The sequence below is a fragment of the Mus caroli genome, chromosome 1, assembly GCF_900094665.2.
Source record: "Mus caroli chromosome 1, CAROLI_EIJ_v1.1, whole genome shotgun sequence".
NCBI classification, from domain to species: Eukaryota; Metazoa; Chordata; class Mammalia; order Rodentia; family Muridae; genus Mus; species Mus caroli.
The window spans coordinates 146,402,581-146,422,113 of NC_034570.1; the positions used below are offsets into that span (position 1 = coordinate 146,402,581).

Consider the following 19,533-nt stretch of genomic DNA (forward strand, 5'->3'; position numbering starts at 1 on the left):
AAAAAAAAAAAAAAAAGATTGAACATAGTGATGGTCTAATTACTAGATCAGCTTTTTTCCTACCTAAATTCAAGTGTGTGTGTGTGTGTGTGTGTGTGTGTGTTCAAAAACAAAACAAATAGGTTTATTTGATGCAATACATTTAGCCTTTTGACATTGGTTACCCAACTATTATTATTTGAAAATATAGATCAACATAAAGCCATTGCATTTTTTTACTCTTTGCTATTATTCTCTCCTTGCAGATAGGGTCAAAAGTCTCACAGTTTTACAAAAGAACTGTGTGTTTCTGTGTGATGAAAAGATGTAGTTTCTTAAGACTTGTTCTAGCAGCAAGGCCCAAGCATCCTGCAGCTACCATCAGGGTGGGCAATGTGTAGGCCTCCTTGCTACCCACCTTTGCCATTCCTGCTGCACGGAGCGGCTCCCCTGACCTACGGTAAACCCGTTTGTGTGTGTCAATTCTCTTGCAGCCGCTGCCTGCGAGTTTTTGGACATCGTGGAACTGCTGCTCCAGTCTGGCGCTGACCCCACACTCCGAGACCAAGACGGCTGCTTGCCAGAAGAGGTGACGGGCTGCAAAGCGGTCTCTCTGCTGCTGCAGCGGCACAGAGCTAGCAAGGCTTGATCCAAAGCCTGAAGAAGCACAGTTTGGCAGACTAGGACTTCCGGGATAAAAGAAACTGCAAAAATAATACTTCTTTTACCGCCCATCTTTGGTATGCATTGGCTAATAAAATCAGTTCGAGGAACTGGGATTTCGACGTCTCAGCAACTCATTCTCCATGCATACATTGTGGGGGAGTCTGGGGTTGGTGATGAACATGTGTACTGTGCATAATATAATCCAATTCTGCCTAGCATGCTTTGAAATTTATCACTGCTATGGAAGGTGGGGAGAGGAGCAGACAGATCATATTTCACAATATTAAACATGGCTCCCCTCTCCTCTGTGCATCTCTCTCTCTCTCTCTCTCTCTCAAAATACAGAAGCAAAGTGTGCCCATCAGCACTACAGTGACAATTAGGAAAGTTCTGTGAAATCCCAGCATAGTAGAAAGCAAATGACCCCGTAGCATTTCACAGCTAATCTGTATAGGTAGGTAAGATGGCTGTTCCCTAAAGACATGCTTGAAAATGTAAGGAGAAAGAGGGTGTTAAAGCAAGTAGCAGCATGGCCTAGTAGGTCATCAATGGGAGGAGAGGCCCTTGGTCCTGTGAAGGTTCTATGCCCCAGTATAGGAAAATGCCAGGACCAGGAATGGAAGTGGGTAGGTTGGGGAGCAGGGGGAGGGAGAAGAGGATAGGGGATTTTCGGAGGGGGAACTAGAAAAGGTGATAACATTTGAAATGTAAATAAAGAAAATAATGGGCAGTGGTGGTGCATGCCTTTAATCCCAGCACTTGGGAGGCAGAAGCAGGTGGATTTCTGAGTTCAAGGCCAGCCAGGGCTACACAGAGAAACCCTGTCTCAAAAAACTAAAAAAGAAGAAAAGAAAAGGAAAGAAAAATGAAAGAAGAAATTAGTCGCAGTGCAAACATAGCCATTAAGAGCTAGTTCCCTAACAGGAGTGACTGTTAAACTGGGAAGTACCTTACATAGTGCAGCCCACTGCTTACAGTTTTTGTTAGCTTGTGCTAGCCTACCCTGAGCAAACCCCTCCACAGCATAAGGCATATGAATACTGCTTGTTTTGTGATTTTTTTTTTTTGTAGCCTACCTTCGTTCAACCTGAGATGCAAAAACAAAGCATTCACCAAGACTAATCATTTTTAAATCATTGCTTAAGGACCTACCTGTGGAAATACACACATTGGTGCCTACTGAAATGTGGGTGTAATTCTCTGTTCTTTGTTCCTTTACCACAGTCCTCTCTGCGTTGAGGCTACCTCTAACCTAAGCCTTTTATGGTCCACATTTATCAATGTATTTTTAAAATACTATACATTGGGTACAGTAAACGTCACCCAAACTCTGCGGGTTTTAACTGGCATTACCTCGTTCATCTTTGAGCATTAGCAAATCAAGTTACTCGTTCATTTAAACATGTTAGACTATTTGTCTGAGCAAAAAACCATCCAGGAACTTCTTTTTCTATATTTCTTCCTTTTGCAGACTAAGATCAGCGTTTCTTAGACACATCTTTATTGCTTGTTCTGCCGCATTTAAAACTAGATAGACTTTAAACCCCTATTCTTTTGTTCCCAATATCTGAATTTCCAAAAACCGTACTATCACATAGTAATCTGTAGATCATTTTCCTGGGTCTTCTATGAAGACTTCATCCATAAATGTCAGAGAACACTGAGTCGTGGTTAATTTCATTCCCTTTAAATTATTGAATTACTATGCCAGCACGTCACATACCACGGATCCTGAGTTCATTACTAAAGGCTGCAGTTCATCAACAAAGAAGCAGGCAGCCTGTCATCTTTCCTGATACATGGTGACTGTGTTTCCCCTACAGTGCAGCGAGCTATGTAAAGACCAGTAGATACCTTAGCTTCATCATGTTAGTCCTGTGTAAGGCAACTGATTATTAGGAAATACCATAGAAAGCCTTCTCCCAGGAGACTCATTTCTGTGTATACCTCAACAAACACTTGAAGATGTCTAGCTTTTTTTGATTTTGTTGTTTTTTGGTTTTTTTTAAGATTTATTTATTTTTATTATATGTAAGTACACTGTAGCTGTCTTCAGACACTCCAGAAGAGGGAGTCAGATCTCATTACGGATGGTTGTGAGCCACCATGTGGTTGCTGGGATTTGAACTTCGGACCTTCAGAAGAGCAGTCGGGTGCTCTTACCTACTGAGCCATCTCACCAGCCCCTGATTTTGCTTACTAGTTAAGAATTCATTTTCTCTCATTCTTGCTTTCAGCTTGCTGATATTTCTAATGTATATGAGTATTTTAAAAATTGATACTAGACACTGGCAGGAGGACTCGTAAAGTGGTTGTGACTAGACACACCTGCTAGTCACTGGGGACCTCGGTTTCTAGACTGCATACACTCCCTTCCTATTCTGACTGCGTTCTCAAGTCTCTATTTCTTCTGTTGGCCTGAATGCCGCCTTCACAGACCTGTGCCTGTGTGTGAGCTTGCTTAGCCTCACTCCCCAAGTTGCCTTTTTTTCTTTACTGAATATGCTGAGATCAGAACTATGCTGCCACTTTCTGTATTTAGTATTTATTCACGGTTGTCATTTACTTTGTCCCCTGCTGACTGATCTAAGAGGCCCTGATTGCCTCTACATTAGTCTCCATGCAGTCACAATAGTTTCAGTGCACACAGATGAAAAATGAGAAATAAAAAGAAAATCGTGTCAGCACATATCACAGAGAAGGCATAGTGTCTGACTCACCTTAGCTTCAGAACCCAGGCTGAGTGTGTGTGTGTGTGTGTGTGTGTGTGTGTGTGTGTGTGAATAACACTAGAGACTGAAGGCGGAGCCTTGCGCAAGCTAGGCAAGCACTCTGCACCTAACCTACACTCAAGGCCTTGCCTGAGCCTGGCTTCTGGTTTGTGGTTTGAAAAGCTGCCTTGGGACAGTGTTATAGTTGCAATGGACTTCTGAGGGCTTTATGCTTTCCGAAAGCCCATCCATGGACACCATTAGTTTCTGGTTCCTATCACAGGAGGAAAACCTTTGGTCAGCTGCCCAGTTTTCATAATTTTAAGTGCCTCTACCAGATGATATGTGTGCTGTGGCTGTGTCTCTTTAAAAGAACTGGGTAGGGGGTGGGTTCGTGGTAATGGTGATGGAAAGCCAGGACCTTGCATTTGCTAATGCTTGATGCTAAGCTAAATGTCCAATCCCAAGTCAGTGGTGATTTTGTTTGCTTGATTGACTTTATTTTGTTTTGTTTTGTTTTTAAATCATTGGCCAAGAATAGAGGCATAGTACATACCAATATCCACATCCACACTGACTACCACACTGGGCGTCTTTGGAGGGACACTGGCTAAGAAGTTGGTCTCTGAAGTCTTTGGCTTCGATCTGTTAGAGAACAGAAATGAGCTCACAGACTGAATTGTGTGTCTACTGAGAGTTTAGCATGTCTGCTTAACTTCTTCTTGCCTTTCCAGGATGATTTCATGGGTTTCTTTAACCTGTAGTCATTGCACAATAGTCTTGTAGAGTTAGTGTTCATGTGCCAATGCCAGGACAAGGAACAGACACAGGCAGGTCAGTTCACCCATAATTCCAGAGTTGCTGATGGAGCCACAGTTAAGAACAAGTCTACTGAATCCTAGCTGCTCTTGTTTAACCCCAAAGCAGCGTGAAGTTTTCCAGCTTTTCATTCAACCCATAGCTATTTCTCAAACCTACCGACAGTCTAGCCCAGTTCACTCATGCTTTCCTTCCACACAGATGTTAAGAATCCATGTTCTGCCTATCCAGACAAGTCTAAAATCATGAATTACCATCAGACACGGACTAAATCGTTAATAACCTCTCTAATATTGAGGAGCAAGGAGTCAGCCAGCTGACCAACGCTGCTGTCTCCTCTGCTTGTCAGGTAGAAGGAGAGCAGCCGAAGCATCATCCTCGGAATTCTGCCTGCTCTGTCTGGTTTTAAATGTTTCAGCAGTTTCCAGTTAAAAGGTTCCTATAATCCAGTGACCCCTCCTATTAAATAAGTATTTCATAGCTTCCTGCCAGGTTTAACTACTTGGCTATAGGTTATTATTCTGTGTACAGTACATCATCTCTGAGATTAATGAACAATATATGTGACTGTGGCAGAGCTAGCTGTTGTAGAAGGGTTTCATGTCTAAGAAAATATATAGTCATCAATTTAACATGAAGACTTTTAGCTGTTTACTATTTTAAGTTGAAATGCAAAGGTTATTATCAAACTTTGAGCCTCTAAAAAAAATCATGTTATAAATGCTTCTTAACACTAAATGTGAACCTACCAGTTTCCATTTCATAATGAAAAAATATTAAGCTTAAATATTTATCAATAAATCTCAAATCCCAGTTCCTAGGGTGACTTTGGCCAAATGTTTTCAACGTAATTAAAATAGTAGATAGTCTAAGAAGCAGATTCTTCACATTAGGATCTCTAGAGTCGGATGCCTTACGGGCAGTGGTGGGCGTGGCTCTCGTGTGTTTAATACCTGGTCCCAGCCGACAGTGCTGCTGCGCTGGAGGTCTGTGGAACATTCCCTGGCAGACACAGAACAGTAGGAACAGCCTGGGGGCACATAGCCCGCCCAAGGTCTGTGCTTCCCCTACCTTTGAGCTGCAGAGTCCCATCCCATACTCCTGCACTGCTTCCTGCCTTGGTGGGCATGGGGTAGGCGTGGACGTGCCCCAACACTGACCGAATTCTCCACAGCAACAAAGCAACAACAACAAAATCCGCTGTCTACTTAAGTAATGTGTTCACCAACATGTCCTCCATCAGGGATGTCAACTGCATTGTGCTGGACACTGATATCTTTCTATGCAATGCTTATTCTTGGGAGCTTAATTTAACCTAAGAATAATTGTAAAGATAAAAATAATTGCCATTTTCTCTAGTCTACAAAGTAAGGAAATTGAGACTCAGAACTGAGAAATTGTCCAAGGTCAGAAACTTGAAACTGTGAAATACTAAATTTAACATGATGTAGTTAGTGTGTGTGTGTGTGTTTTACATGAATCTTATTTCTTCGAAATCTAGGAATTTTCCAAACCCTTTGATACCAAATCCAAAAGATTTACCTGAGTCACATTTTCAGGATAAGCAAAACAGCCACCTTCAAAACTTGCGTTATTGGGCATCTTAGTGGATTCAGTGTCCATCCAACAGGCTCTCTCTTTACTGTAACTTTAAGAGTATGGTGTAACTATTGAGCAAGCATCTACCCTGCAGCCATTCACAGTTCTTCAGAGTTTTTGGTGCAAAGCTTAGAGTGTCAGACTCAAGGGAATGGCCACGTGTTCTCATACTTTTATCAGTGAGTACGTGTCCTACCCCAGACTCAAGGGAATCGCCACGTGCTCTCCTACTTTTATCAGTGAGTACGTGTCCTACCCCAAGTATGGTCAGTTCTCCCATACACATTGATGGCATCCCACTGAAGGGTAGAACAGTAAGAGCTGTGTAGCGCAGTGTGTAATCAGCACCCTGAGATGCCCTTGGTATGCGCCTCCTCCCATGCAGGATGCAGATTGGCATGGCGTGAGTCTCCAAGCTGTTCTCTGCTGTGTTACATCATTCTCCTCACACAGTCGCAGAGTCGGGGTGTCATTCTCCTCACACAGTCGCAGAGTCGGGGTATTGAGGTTTTGGGTGCATGTGCTGCCGAGTCACGTGAGGGCCGCATTCCTACCTCCACCACCCTAAAAGCCAGAGCAGGACGGTCTCGGGCTGCCCACTGCTCTGTATGCTTCCGATGGCTGGTTTTCTTGTCTTGACTTACAGGGAATGGCTGAGTTAGCAATCAAAGGTAAAAAGCAGCTAGGGACTGTCTGGGGGTGTGCGCCTGCAGTTTCTGCACCTGGGATACAGACACAAGATGTTCAAGGCCAGCCTGAGCAACAGACCAAGATCCTGTCTCCACTAAACCAACCAACCGAGCAACAAAAACATGAAACCAGGAGAAGCTGCCCTACAGTGGGACCATGAAGGCAGCCACTTTCAGTAGGCTGTGTCCCCCACAAATACCCTCCCACCCACACCCCCTACGCACCCCCACCCCTTACCCGGACAGCAGCAGCAGTTGTCTCCTCTGCAACCAGGATTTTTTCTCTCTCTCTCACTTGTGTGGCAATCCTGGTTTCTATTTTAATATTTAGAAGGTAAGTTCGGTTGATGGACACTTTGTGTAATAAAAAGCTCTTTCAAAGTACACGCACACAGACGCACACGGGATAAAAGTGGCACTCCAGTGCCGTGCGTTCACAGAGTACATTTGTGGAGCCCAAAGCTTAGTCCTGGCTATGTTTATAGCACTTTAGCCCTGTTTGTGAGTTTGGAACCCTTCCAGAAAAAGAAGAGAAAGACATATATTATTGTTTATAATCTGCTTTATTCCGCCAAACCTTGACTGAACAGACTTGTGGATTGCTGTTTAAATCCCTCGGTGCCTTTAACTACCGATCCAGAAAGTGGTTAATGCGCATTCTAAACGAAGCTTGGCATCCACTCCAGGAAATCACTTTAATTGAGGAGCATTAAATGTTAAAATGATTTTTTTTAAAAAAAAAAGGAAAAAGCCAGCACACATATTGAGTATAAAAGTCCCAGCCTACCAGTAATAGAGTTTCTTGGTTATCAGACACCACCAGCCTGGGTGAGCTTTAAGCCTTGCAGTTGACAGGTGTCGAAAATGGAACCTTAATTCCCTAGGTCCCCATCTGCAGGCAGCCACCCCTCAGCTGGCCAGAGAGCGGCGAGCTTCAAGGGCTCCACTTGAGAGAAGAGGGAGCTGTCAAGTCTACGGGTGTTTGTTTTTCTGCAATAATAAACTAGTCCCAGGTGACTAAAATATGAGATTTAACCCCAAGAGTCCTCGCCTGTGCTTTTCGTCGCTGTGGAAGGGCCATCTGTTAAAAACCTATTTACCATTTTAATGGCTCCAAAAAAGAAAAAGGAAAAGAAAAAAAAAAAAAAACCCTGCCTATTTCCAACTGGAAGGATATGCTGAGACCACTAGAGCAGTCTCCCCACCCCCTTTCACAGATCCCCAAGCCCCTCCCACCCACAAGAGATACTGGTCCAGATTTGACTAGCTAGAAGATAAAGCATTATAATAGTAGCAGCAGCAGCAGTGGTTATAACAACAATAGTAATGATGATAGCATTAATAATAATAATAGTAATGATGATGACAGCAAGATAGCTCAGCCAATTAACTGATGCCTTTGACCAAGGCTGCCAACCTGAGTTTAATGCTTGGGCCCCATAGAGTGAAAGGAGAGAACCAACTTGTGCAAGTTGCCCTCCAGCCTCTGCCCCTACACATGCACTGCAGCATGTGTGCAAGCACACGTACACGATAAATAAATAACGTTTAAAACTTAAAAAAGTAAAAAAGTAAGCTGGGCAGTGGTGCACGCCTTTAATCCCAGCACTCAGGAAGCAGAGGCAGGTGGATCTCTGTGAGTTCGAGGCCAGCCTGATCTATGGACCGAGTTCCAGGACAGCCAGGGCTACACAGAGAAACCCTGTCTTTAAAAGCCAATGTTAGGGCTGGAGAGAATCTTAGCTGTTAAGAGCCCTGACTGCTCTTCCAGAGGTCCCCAGTTCAATTCCCAGCAACCACATGGTGGCCCACAACCATCTGTAATGGGATCTGGTGCCCTTTTTCTGGTGTGTCTGAAGACAGCTACTGTATACTCATATAAATAAAATAAATCTTAAAATCCAATACTAATAATAAATACAGGGGCTGGTGAGATGGCTCAGTGGATAAGAGCACCCGACTGCTCTTCCGAAGGTCTGGAGTTCAAATCCTAGCAACCACATGGTGGCTCACAACCATCCGCAACGAGATCTGGCGCCCTCTTCTGGAGTTTCTGAAGTCAGCTACAGTGTACTTACATATAATAAATAAATAAATCTTTAAAAAAAATAATAAATAATGAATACATAAAATCCGTGTCCTGGCCTGTGAGCTCTGGCCACCTCGTCTGCGTCAGTCACCACTTGGAAGCTATTTATGTCCTAGGAGCCCCACCTATGGTGCTGTTCTTGACCATATTGTTTTGAGAATGGGCTCCTGTCTGGGAGGTTCAGCCTATGGCTTGTTAAATTTAATCACAAAAAAATATGCCAGTGTGTGTGTATCTGAATTCAACCTTGTGTTTGAGATGAGCGAAGGAGAAAAATCATTCTCAGGACAGGAGACCTTAAAGGCACAAAAAATGATAAAGGAACAGAATGAAGAGGTGATAGAGACAAGCGCTTCTTTGGGAGCCCAGCCCTGCTCTCTCTGAAAGGATGCTGGGCAGGGCAGATGCTGATGGCTTCAAAGACATTTAAATTTGGACAACTTGTTCCCATGACTCCTTTTAGACAAACTTTCTTTCCTAATGATTGGCCCATGTACAAGCGGTTTTCCCTGCCCTTGACTCCTAGAGTTTCTCCAGTAGCACTGACCACGTGGTTTCCACCCTACAGCAGCCATGATCCAAAGAATCAATCCTAGCAGAGCACTCACTGGGCAGCAGCAGAGTGGCCGGCAGAGCCGCCCTGCGAATACAGGAACTGAGAACTCTGAATGATGTATCCTAAGGAAGTACGGGGAAAGGGATTGAGCAGTTTTCCCTTTGATGTGTGAAGGACATTTTGTATATGTGTGGGATCTGGAGGGGTTGTTTGTTTGAGACAGGATTTCTTGTAGCCCAGGTTGACCTTGAACTCACTCATTAATTAGCTAAGAATGCCCTTGACTTCATCTCTACTTCCCAAGTTCTAGGATCACAGGCATGTACATGCTGCATCTCAGGTATCAGGAGGGAATACACTCAGATACTGAGGAACATCTCCCTTTTGGTTTGTCTTATAGCTTAACAGTTGGTCACTGCATGGCCTAGTATCTCTATCCTGTTGTAATTTTAGCTTAATAGAATCACAGGCCCAAGAAGAAAGATGGGGAGCTAAGAAAGCAACAGGGATGTTGATGGTTAAGGCTCTACTTGTTTCCAAAGAGGCGTGTGTGTGTGTGTGCGTGTGTGTGTGTGTGTGTGTATGTGTGTGCTTGTGTTCACGCATGCCACATGAGCCACCCACTATGTTTCTGTTTCAGAAGAACCTGGGGCTTGCAGATAAGGCTGGGCTGGCTGAACCGGGAGCCCCGGGGATCCATCTGCCTGGGGCTGGGATTGTCAGCATCCACCACCACACTTCACTTTGTATGCTCTCCACTTGAATTCTGGGAGCAAGGCCAACTGTTTACCAACTGAGCTGTCCCTTCAGCCCAGTGGGTCTTATTTAATGTTTTCTGGCCTGGGGTTTCTTGTCTGTGTCCTTGTTTGTTTGCTTGCTTTATTTTTTAAATTAGTTTTCTGAGATAGGGTATCTCTGTAGTCTTGACTGTCCTAGAGCTTTCTATGTAGCTTTCTATGCAGGGGCTGAGAATGGAAGCCAAAGAGACTATCCAAGGTGGGTTGGCACCATGTCCCAATGTTAGTGTTTCATTAATACACAGGTAAGACACCAGCTGGGATGCCCCAGAACTTTTCATAGAACACTGTGATTTTCCCAAAAAGCTGTGCAAGGAACTGGGCTAGCTAAGAGAAAAGAAAAAAAAAACATATATTTCCAGTTGATGCGTTCATCTTTTCTACCTTTCTTTGGTAAATAAGCCAACAAGACCTTTAGCCACCCTTGGCTTAAAAAAATACCAATGGTGATGAGTTTGGCAAAGGACTTAAATCACCTCAATAGCAGACACTGGGACGCAAGGTGTGTCTTTGATCCAGTCACAGCATCCCAGTGGCAGCAATAGAGACCTCAGCCCAGAGTCAAGCCTCCTAATCTGGACCTAAAGCAAGTCAATTCAATGCAGTGCTTTAAAAACAAGGTGTGTATCCGTGGAGGAGGAGAGGAGCAAGGGAACACAAAGGATGCTAGTCCAGGTGAGCTAGCAGCTAAACATGTGATATGACATCACCTGGCCACTCTTCCTAGCCAGACTTAACTATCGCTGGCCAATGGACCATTTCTACAGTGGGAGAAGTTTTTATATCTGCATCACCCTCACGCAGTAGCCCGCAGCTATTGGGCGTTTGAAACGCAGCAAGAGTGAGAACTTCCGGTTTTACGTCATATTAATCACTTAACATTTAAGTAGCCAAGTGCGCCTTGTAGCTGCTAGAGCAGTACAGATGTCAGGATCACCTCTTCAACCAGCCGCACTAATCACCCGGGAAAAGGCAGGGCTCTAGTTATTGACAAGATCCCAACTCGAAAGAAGCACCATGACTTAAGTGTGTGAGGGCATGGGGGGATTTTGGTTTTGTTTTGAAAGATCGTTGTATTACTGTATAGACACATGTCTTTGTGTGGATATGTGCACATAAGTGCTGGTACCTACAGAGTTCAGAAGAGGGTATGGGACCCCCAAAAGCTGGAGTTATAGCTGGTTGTGAGCTCCCCAGCATGGGTGCCAGGAACCAAGTTCTGTAAGAACAGCAAGCACTCTTAACTGCTGAGTCATCTCCCCAACCCCTTGGGTTTCTGTTGTTGTTGTTGTTGTTGTTGTTGTTGATGGATGATGATGATGTTTTATTTAATGAGAAGGTCCGTTGCTCTCTTCATTTTGACTAAACTTCACACTAATATGTCCCTTGCAGAAAAAAAAAAAAACTATATGGAAATTTCCCTAGAAAACACTTGTCTAAGAGCCCTGATCACTCCGATGAGGGTTTCTACTCTCCTGTCTTCTCTCACCCAAATATAGACATCTATAGATATTTTAGAAAGAAGAAATCATAAATGTGAAAGACTATAAAAAATATAGGACAGTCAGTCATTACGAATTACGTAGTCAATAGATGGTTTTGTTTGTTTTCGTCCGGCTTCCAAAACAAAGGGCAGAGGATTGAGGCAGGAAATTGATATTTGAAAACCCAAAGGGAGCAGTGGTTATGGCTCAGTGACTCTGAGCACCCGCTGTGCAAGAAAGCATGAGGGCCTGAGTCTGGGTTCCCAGCATCCACTGCAGGCTAAGCTGGCCCCAGGCTGGGGCGGGTATGGAGACACCAGGATCACTGGGGCTTGGTGACCGGCCAGCCCAGGACTTCATGATGTTTCAAAGCTGTGAGTGATTTTTTAACTCAGAATTACGTTTTTGGTTTCCTTGTGGTGACTGTGGCACGCTCCTATGTCAGCTCCATTTGTTAAGCTGCCTAGGTCAAGAGAGAAGCTCTCCAGCAGACCAAATAAAAAGCAGGACACATCAGCTTCTAAAGAATTTCCATCTTTATTTTACAGTTTTACCATACACATCTCATGCCAGCACACAGGAGGCATATACAAACAAACGCACCAGTTCGGCTCTCCAAAGTCACATGGCAATAAATAAGGAGGGGTGGGTGCTTTTTTTTTTTTGTTTTTTTTGTTTGTTTGTTTGTTTCCTTTTCTTCTCTTTTTCCCAGGAAACGCAACTTCATTTCTTTTTAACTGTACAAAATTTACACCATGAAGGATGGGGTGACAATCCAATGCCTAGGAGATCTGGGACTTTGAGGTCTAAGTGTGAGCTCAGAGCAGCATCTGGGGTCCTGCAGCCCTGAACCTGCTCCTCGGGCGAACAAGGTCCTCACACAGTCAAGCCCCAGGTGATCCCTGCCTGTAGGCGACGGACGTCAGGCGGGAGTGGAGGTGGCCTGGCTCTGTCCACCTGTGTTCAGCCTCACTATGCAAAGGAACGAAGGAAGGCTTGGCACCCCTCCCAAACCTGCAGCTGTCTCCTCACCAGAGCTAGCAGCATGAATCTGTGCTTTTAGTGTGGTCCTAACAAGCAGAGTGGGGATGGGATGGCTTTGCTGGGCTCTCTCTTTTTGGCTCCAGTCACTGGTAGAGCAGTTGGAGCAACGACTGCAAAAAAAAAAAAAAAAAAAAAAGGAGGGGAGGGGCACTTGACCAATCCAAGAAAGAGAGAGCCAGTGGTGTGCTTTTATTTAGCTTTCAGCATGCCCAGAGCCCTTCAGCAGCAGGCTATAAAACAAAACTCATTTCCGCTTAATTGAATTTCTCTTCATCTCATCTCACCGTTTCCAATTTTTAAAGTGCACCGTTTAAAAATAAGCCTCCAGACCCCGCCGGCTGAGGAGGTGTGTATGGTCATCTCTGCGGTGGTTGGAGTTAGGTGTCAGTACTAGGGCGTGGGAGGGGCTGTGTAGGGATGGTGGACTGTGGTCAACACGCAGCTCAGAAGCCTTGAACCCTTCCTGCCAGCAGGCCCCTCATCTCAGTCTGGGAGCATCACGTGGGACTGGCTGTTTTGTACTACGGGTTTTTTTTTTTTTTACACTCGTTCTTGCAAGTTGGGCTTAATAAGGATGAGCTAACAGCCCTTGGTTATCTTACTAGGTTTTATGTTTTATAAGGGCAGAAGATAACTTTCAGGCTACTGCCCTGCGCTTTTTCTGGCTCTTAATTTTGTTCTTTCCCTGTGGCTTGACTGTATTAATTAGCGGGCACAAATTTCTCAATACGGTCCTTGGTGTTCACCTCACACTGTAACTAGCAGGAGGGGCCTGAGAGAAATGGGTCTGCATCCCGCAGACGTCACCAAGAGCAGGACCCAGCTGGCCCACTTTGCCCACTTTCCATAGATAAAGATTTCTCCAGACTCAATCTGCTTCCATTCTTGCTTATGCCAATTTGCCTCTGGAAATGGATTTTTTTAAAAAAACTAATTTTAAAATTTGTTCCAGGATTCAGAAGTCTGCTGGACATACCCTAACATAGGTGTCAATTAAGTCTTAGAGCCAAAACTGGGCCCAATGCTATAAATGACTCTGTAAGGTCACACTTCATGTTTTGAAATCATCTTTGCTCCAAGACCAGGAGGGAAAGGCTACCAGAGGGTACCTGGTATCCTAGTGTAGAGCGTCATAAGGTAGCGTCCCACTCTCCATCTTGACCCACACACAAGCCAAAGAACAGTCTTGGCGTGCAGTACCCGCTGGGACACCAGCCCAGCCGTAATTTGAACAGAACTTGCAGGGAGATCCACTTAAAATCTGAGCCCTGATGTGGCTGTGCTTGTAAGTGGGTACCAGAGTGTGCTGCCCTCTGGAGAGCTGGCTCTGAACAGAACTTAAAGAAACTTAAAGAAAGCCCTCAGAGCCTCCTACCCAGTGCTGTCCTAAGAGCCCTTCCAGCTCAGTGGCCCCAAAAGAACCCCAAGAAGCTTCCACCAACATCACAGCGATGCCCACCAACTTCCTCAAGACACTCACGTTAGCTTAGAACAGCCTCCCACTCTCCCATTACTGAGTTGAGAGTAGGATTAGCTCATTTACAAAACCAAAACCCAACCAGCTGCACTCAGTCTCCAGAGGTGCTGCACACCATGTCCAAAGACAACCCCACGAGACACTAACCAACGGTGGAGCTGAGGCAGGGGCCTAGCTCAGGCAGCCTTTCGCCTCACTTGCCCAGCCTGGCTCTGCTCCTGTGTGTTATCAGCAGGCTGCTGAGAATCGGGTATTTTAAAAAGGGGACCGTCACATTGATGGCTGCCATTTTCTCTGAATGGCATGTTATTCTTGCATCTGTCTCTCCATTGTGTCCCGTCCCCAGACGCCCAGCATTCACATTTTTAGGGGATTCCATTGACTTGTGAATGTCATCACTCACAGACATGAGATCTCAAGAAAGAAGTCTGGGTGTGCACTCTCCAAAAAAAAGCAAGACCGGCTAGAGCCCACCAAAACTACTACAGAACTGAGCAGAAAACTCTTTCTCCAAAGAATAAGTTTAAGTGAACTGATCTTTGAAAGAGGCTTATAAAAAAGACAGCAGCCAACGAAGAAATGGGCTACTTCCCTTCATCCCCTACCACATACCTGAATCCTCAAAATATGGCTGACTGGCTGACAGAAAACAAAAGGGGGTTGGGGGGCGGGGATCCTTGGGCCTTTGGTCACTTCATGTAAAAGAAAGGCAATGCCCACTCGCCTTTTCCTTCCTCTCAAGTCTTGTTTAAAAGAATGTGTGGCCAGAAGAAATCAACCAGTTTCCTGAGGGGATGGGAAGGAATTCCAGCTGGCTGAAATCCCATTTTAAAACTGGAGCACTTCCTGATGGCCAGAAGTGGGCCACACCAGTGACAGTTGCCACTACTTGCATCTGTGTCACCAGAGGGACAAGCCTTGGTGACAGACTGAGAGCCAGGCTGGCCTCTCTACTGCAGGTTAAAATAATTGCCAACCTTGCAGGCAGAGGGTCCCTGCACTGGGGCTAGCCAGAGAGCCAGGGCTTTCTAAGTGCAGGGCCAGAGCCTGCAGCGTGGCAGGAGTCCAACCAGAGAGCTCAGTTATTCTTCCAAACCAAACCAAGGTAAGCCAAAAAAAAAAAAAAAAAAAAAAAGCTGGTCCCTGGAAGCAACAAAAACAGAATCCACTAATACAGCAGAGGAAGCTACTGTTTTAAGGGAAAATAGCCTTGCAAACTCATTAAAGTCAACTCTCTGAGTACCATGGAGGCTCCTGGCTTCTTTCCGCCCTGTCACAATACCAAGAGGTCGGGGAAGACTAACATCCACTAGTGTGGCTAAACAGACCAAGCATTGGGAATCTGAATGTAGCTACAAACATCTTCACTGATTGTCACTCTGGTCTCTGCATGGGTTAGCTTTAATCATTTTGTAGCCCTCAGCCTGTCTTGGGGAGCAAATGATGTAAGCAAATTAAAAGGCACCAAGGGGGGCTCATCAGACCCCATGGGAAGATCCAGAGTCACTTGCAGTGGAAGCCATTTCTTGCCGTCAGGGGTTACAATACAGACAGGATGGTTTTTTAAACCCAGACCGTCTCTGGGTTGCACTTGCAGGTAGGGAAAGAGTCTCCATTTTCACAGCAGCAAACAGAATGGAATGGGGTCTGGGTTGGGTTTTGTTTTGTTTTGTTTTTAATATCAAACTGTGGGCATCAGTATTTTTACTAGCCTTTAGTAACTGACTTTATTTTGAAAATTAGCGTGTTATCAAGGTGGTCCAGAAACTATTTTATTATTCTGGGGTGGGGGGAGGACACCATGGTGCCTCCCCCACAGGAATCCTGGTTCTGGTGAGAGGGGTGATTTGGGAGGCCAAGTGTGAGATGCACCAGCTGGAGCAGAGTCCCCAAAGGCCAAGGTGGCCTGTCACAGTCACCTTGTGCTGTCCAAGCACTGAGCAGCCAAAGCCTCTAAGCAGGGTGGGAGGGGAGGGAGCCAACAAGCCAGCATCCTTAGAGTTCTAGGCTGTCCACCCCTGTGCTGTGGTAGAGATGAGGCTGCTCTCCTGTCTCTTCCCAAGAAAGCAGTATCCTAGTGTGGTCTCCGCCTCCTGGGAATCGGCGGAGGACTTCCATTGAAAATAATGGAAATTCACATTGGCGTACTTTTGATCCTTGAAGACATTCTCTCATACCAGGAGGACAAGGAGGGTGACGAGGAAAGTCTAAAAAGGAGGATGGTCCATCTCATCGAGCCAAGAGGCTGGGCTAGTTGGAAAATCAGGGTAGCCTACACTGCTTCCTGTCGAGAGGTCAGAGGTGGGTCCCCCAGCCATGGCTCTCAGTGTCTGGCTGACTCCCTGCCCTGCATGCGCAATGATGCCCAGATTACTGTCCACGGTGTAATCCAGCCCATTGAGCAAAGGAGCATGGGATGGGAGGGACGATATGGAGGATGGAGACTGGGGGATTCCATAGGGGCTCCCATCCCTCAAGTCCTGATAGGATTGTCCTGTCCCATCCATGGAGAAACTCCCATTCATTAACTGTCCGCCTGTAACGTCCCCCACGTTGCCATAAATCCTATTGGTGTGGCCAAGCTCTGAGAGTATTTGATCTTCTGTGGACAAAAGAACGGAGATTTATTGTCAGTGCCCAGGACTCTGCAGTCCCTGATCTTTAAAACCAGCAATACAACGACCAGGAGGGATGCCCACGGGCAGCAGCTGTCTCCCTGCCAAGCACAGGTCAGACACCAACATGTCAGCCTGACATCTGAAGACCAACCCAGACCAAAAGGAGAACAAGGAGTCCCTGCACCTAAACCCCCAGGCGCCATGGCTGGGGAGCCTGTTGGTCTAGAGGAGCTCTGCAATACCCTGGCTACCCTGAGGGGTATGAATGCCTGCCATGGTTTGGTGGGCCACATTCTCTCACAAATGGAAACTATGCTGGTCCATTTTACGCCGAAGGCGTTCAAACCAAGCCAAGTGCTTGTCTGGCCTGGTTGAGAAACAGGCCCATTTGATAAAGATGGCTGGGAGCCACTCTCAGGCCTGTATGTTAAATCCTGATCCACCCAAAAAATGGAATTCAATATCAAAGAACTCAGTTCCTTTCCATATCCAATAACCTACTTACTGAGGATAAAGAATGACTGGATTAAGGTAAATGGACCTTCTGGTTTCTTGAAGAATTTCATTAAGGGGATCTAATGGAATTTGCTGAAAGAATTTCTCTCTCGAATAGAGTCGAGCAGGTTGAGTCTTAAGAATTACAAGATTGTGTATTACCCAGAGAGAACATGTTATACCCAGAGGCCCGCCTGTACCCAAGAGAAATGAGAGGTAGTGCTCCTCTGTGCTCCAGGTATGGATTGGAGCAGCTCAGATGGGATTAACCTGTTTTCCCAATCTTGCCAAAAGGCCTGGCAATGGCACAAATCTCCTTGGCCCTCCTTGGGTCCTAAGCACTGTGTTCTAAGAGCTTGGGCTGTGGTCAGAGATTTCACAGCTTTGAGCTTATGGTAAGCAACTTTCTCCAGTCTCCTTTCCCACGTCTACCTGGCCTGGCACACTGTGACGAGACTTCAACACCCTGTCTCTCTCATCCCCACATTCCACTCACAAACATTACAAAAGAGGGAGCACGTGTCATTCCAAGGGAGCAGGAAGGTGGAGGTTAGACTCCTCCACTGTAAAATGGCTGAGTTGGCCCTTCGCCTGGTACCTGCTGGCCCTACGCTAGGCTACTATGGGAACAGCCATGCCATCCATTTATCGTCATGTACAGAGGGGTGCTTATCTTTCCATAAGCACATCCACAGCTGGTTGTGTCCATAGATGTCCATAACAGCTCTGTGAGATGGGTAAAGATTCCCCAGGTAAAGACTGAGGCTCAGGAGAAACGGATGGCTTTGACAGAGCTACACTAGAAATTGGGTTTCTGATCCTTGGTTCAGGACTCTGGCCTCCCTACTATAAATAAATAAATAAATAAATAAATAAATAAATAAATAAATAAATAAATCTTCTGTATTTGAGGGCTCGGTGACCAAGAACACTCGTGGTTATTTGTAAACAACCTGAGGATCCACTCATGCGATAATTTGCAATTTTGCTGATGCACAGATTTGAACGTAGCGCATGCTGCAAAGCTTGTGTGCAGAGGGCAGATGGAGTGAGTAGTGGGGGGAGGGGGGTCTCAGAAACGCAGCCAGTTCCCCATCATGCACTCACATTATTGATTTCCCAGGAAAAGGCCTGTTGAGCATGTCCTCCTGCAACCAGGATTGGAGGACCGGCTTACTCTAGGGGCCCGTGGGAGGGGCTCAGTATCCCTGCAAAGGGAGAGGTGCAGGAGGGCTGGGCCAAAGACTGAGGGCCATCTGCTCACAACTGAGTGGGCTGCTGAGGGCAACTCGACAGTAGGGAAGTGGGAGGGGCCTCTGGGCCAGGCCCGGGCTAGGCTGGATCCCTAGGACCCCAAGCCCTCGGTATCTCAGCAACTGTTCTCTTGTACTCTACTCCTCACCCCTTTTGGAAGGGCCACGAACACCCTTCTCACCCTTTACTGAAAGCCTAGGAAAATCCTGTGCCAAGAGGTTATCATCAGAAAGATCCCTCCTGCTGGCCAGGATTCCTGTCTCCCAGGGCCTCACCCCTCCAGCCCTGCTCACCTCGGAAGCTCAGCTCACTGTCACTAACCCCACAGTCCTCTGCTGAGCTCTCCTTCTCCTGCTTGCTGCCTCCCCGGCTCCTCTTGACACTCTTGTAGAACTGGCCCCAGCGATGGCGCCCTGCGTCCTTCTTTAGCCTTTTCTCCTTGGCTCTTCTGTTCTGAAACCAAACCTGCCACAAAGCAAAGGGGAAACATTCAGGGGTTACCTAAAGACCCCGGGCCCACAAGAATAACACTCAGGAGGTCCCCAAAGCCCCCGGACCCTCGAGGCAGGTGGCTGAAAATGGGCCAAAGCTTTGATAGTGTGCCAGAACCAAGTAGCGCATGCTGCAAAGCTTGTGTGCAGAGGGCAGATGGAGTGAGCAGTGGGGGGAGGGGGGTCTCAGAAACGGGGTCTCCTGGGTGCCCACTGTCTCCTCGCCTGAGCCTCACAGCCCAGAACTCAGCTCCCTTATACACTAGTGCCACTGCTCACCAGGTGTCACTCGTGTCCCAAGGCGGGAGACACAGACGTAGATCACTCAGGGTCAAAGCAGCGCAGGCTCACCTGTACTACTCTCATGTCCAGGCCTGTCTCGGAGGAGAGCTGCTCTCTCACATGCCGGGCAGGCTTTGGGGAGTTCTTGTATGCGTTCTTTAGTGTCTCCAGCTGCTTTGCTGTGATGGTGGTCCGCGGTCGCTTAGCCCCAGCCTCCGAGTCATCTGTAGTGAAAACCACCATAATGCGATCAGCTGAGCGGAAGTAGCCTGAGCATCCTCTGCCCCACTTCCTTCCTCCACACAACCTTGGTGGAAGACTAGGCAGTCTCGTGGGGGAGTACACCCCACGCAGGGACACTGTCCTGGGGAATACTCTGCTCAGACACCCTCTCAGGCTGTCAAAGGAAGGAGCCAAGATATAGTCTGTTCTGATCTACTTCAGGAAGCCTGTGCCCTCACCTCTTCAGAGCATCCTGCTCCG

At 46.4% G+C, this 19,533-nt stretch overlaps 2 protein-coding genes across 3 annotated transcripts in view; one reads left to right on the top strand and one right to left on the bottom strand.

The window, feature by feature from the left end:
- The window catches only part of Acbd6 (acyl-CoA binding domain containing 6), a 136,717-nt gene extending 135,950 nt beyond the window's left edge, over nt 1-767 (top strand). The window contains exon 7 of one of the 2 annotated variants that reach the window (XR_003837170.1): nt 474-525. Coding sequence is in view for 1 of the 2 variants with exons in the window: in XM_021161212.1 (XP_021016871.1) it covers nt 474-628 (155 nt within the window). In the remaining variant the exon portion in view is untranslated. Of the gene's footprint in view, nt 1-473 lie in introns of both variants that reach the window. The other variant, XM_021161212.1, reaches the window with a different exon arrangement.
- Nucleotides 768-15,582: 14,815 nt separating this feature from the next.
- Nucleotides 15,583-19,533, bottom strand: part of Lhx4 (LIM homeobox 4) — a 41,099-nt gene continuing 37,148 nt past the window's right edge. Inside the window, exons 4-6 of the mRNA XM_021167239.2 lie at nt 19,120-19,274; nt 18,571-18,742; nt 15,583-16,512 (exon numbers count right to left, since the gene is read on the bottom strand). Of these exons, the coding sequence (XP_021022898.1) occupies nt 16,118-16,512; nt 18,571-18,742; nt 19,120-19,274 (722 nt within the window). The 3' untranslated portion in view covers nt 15,583-16,117. The remainder of the gene's footprint in view (nt 16,513-18,570; nt 18,743-19,119; nt 19,275-19,533) is intronic.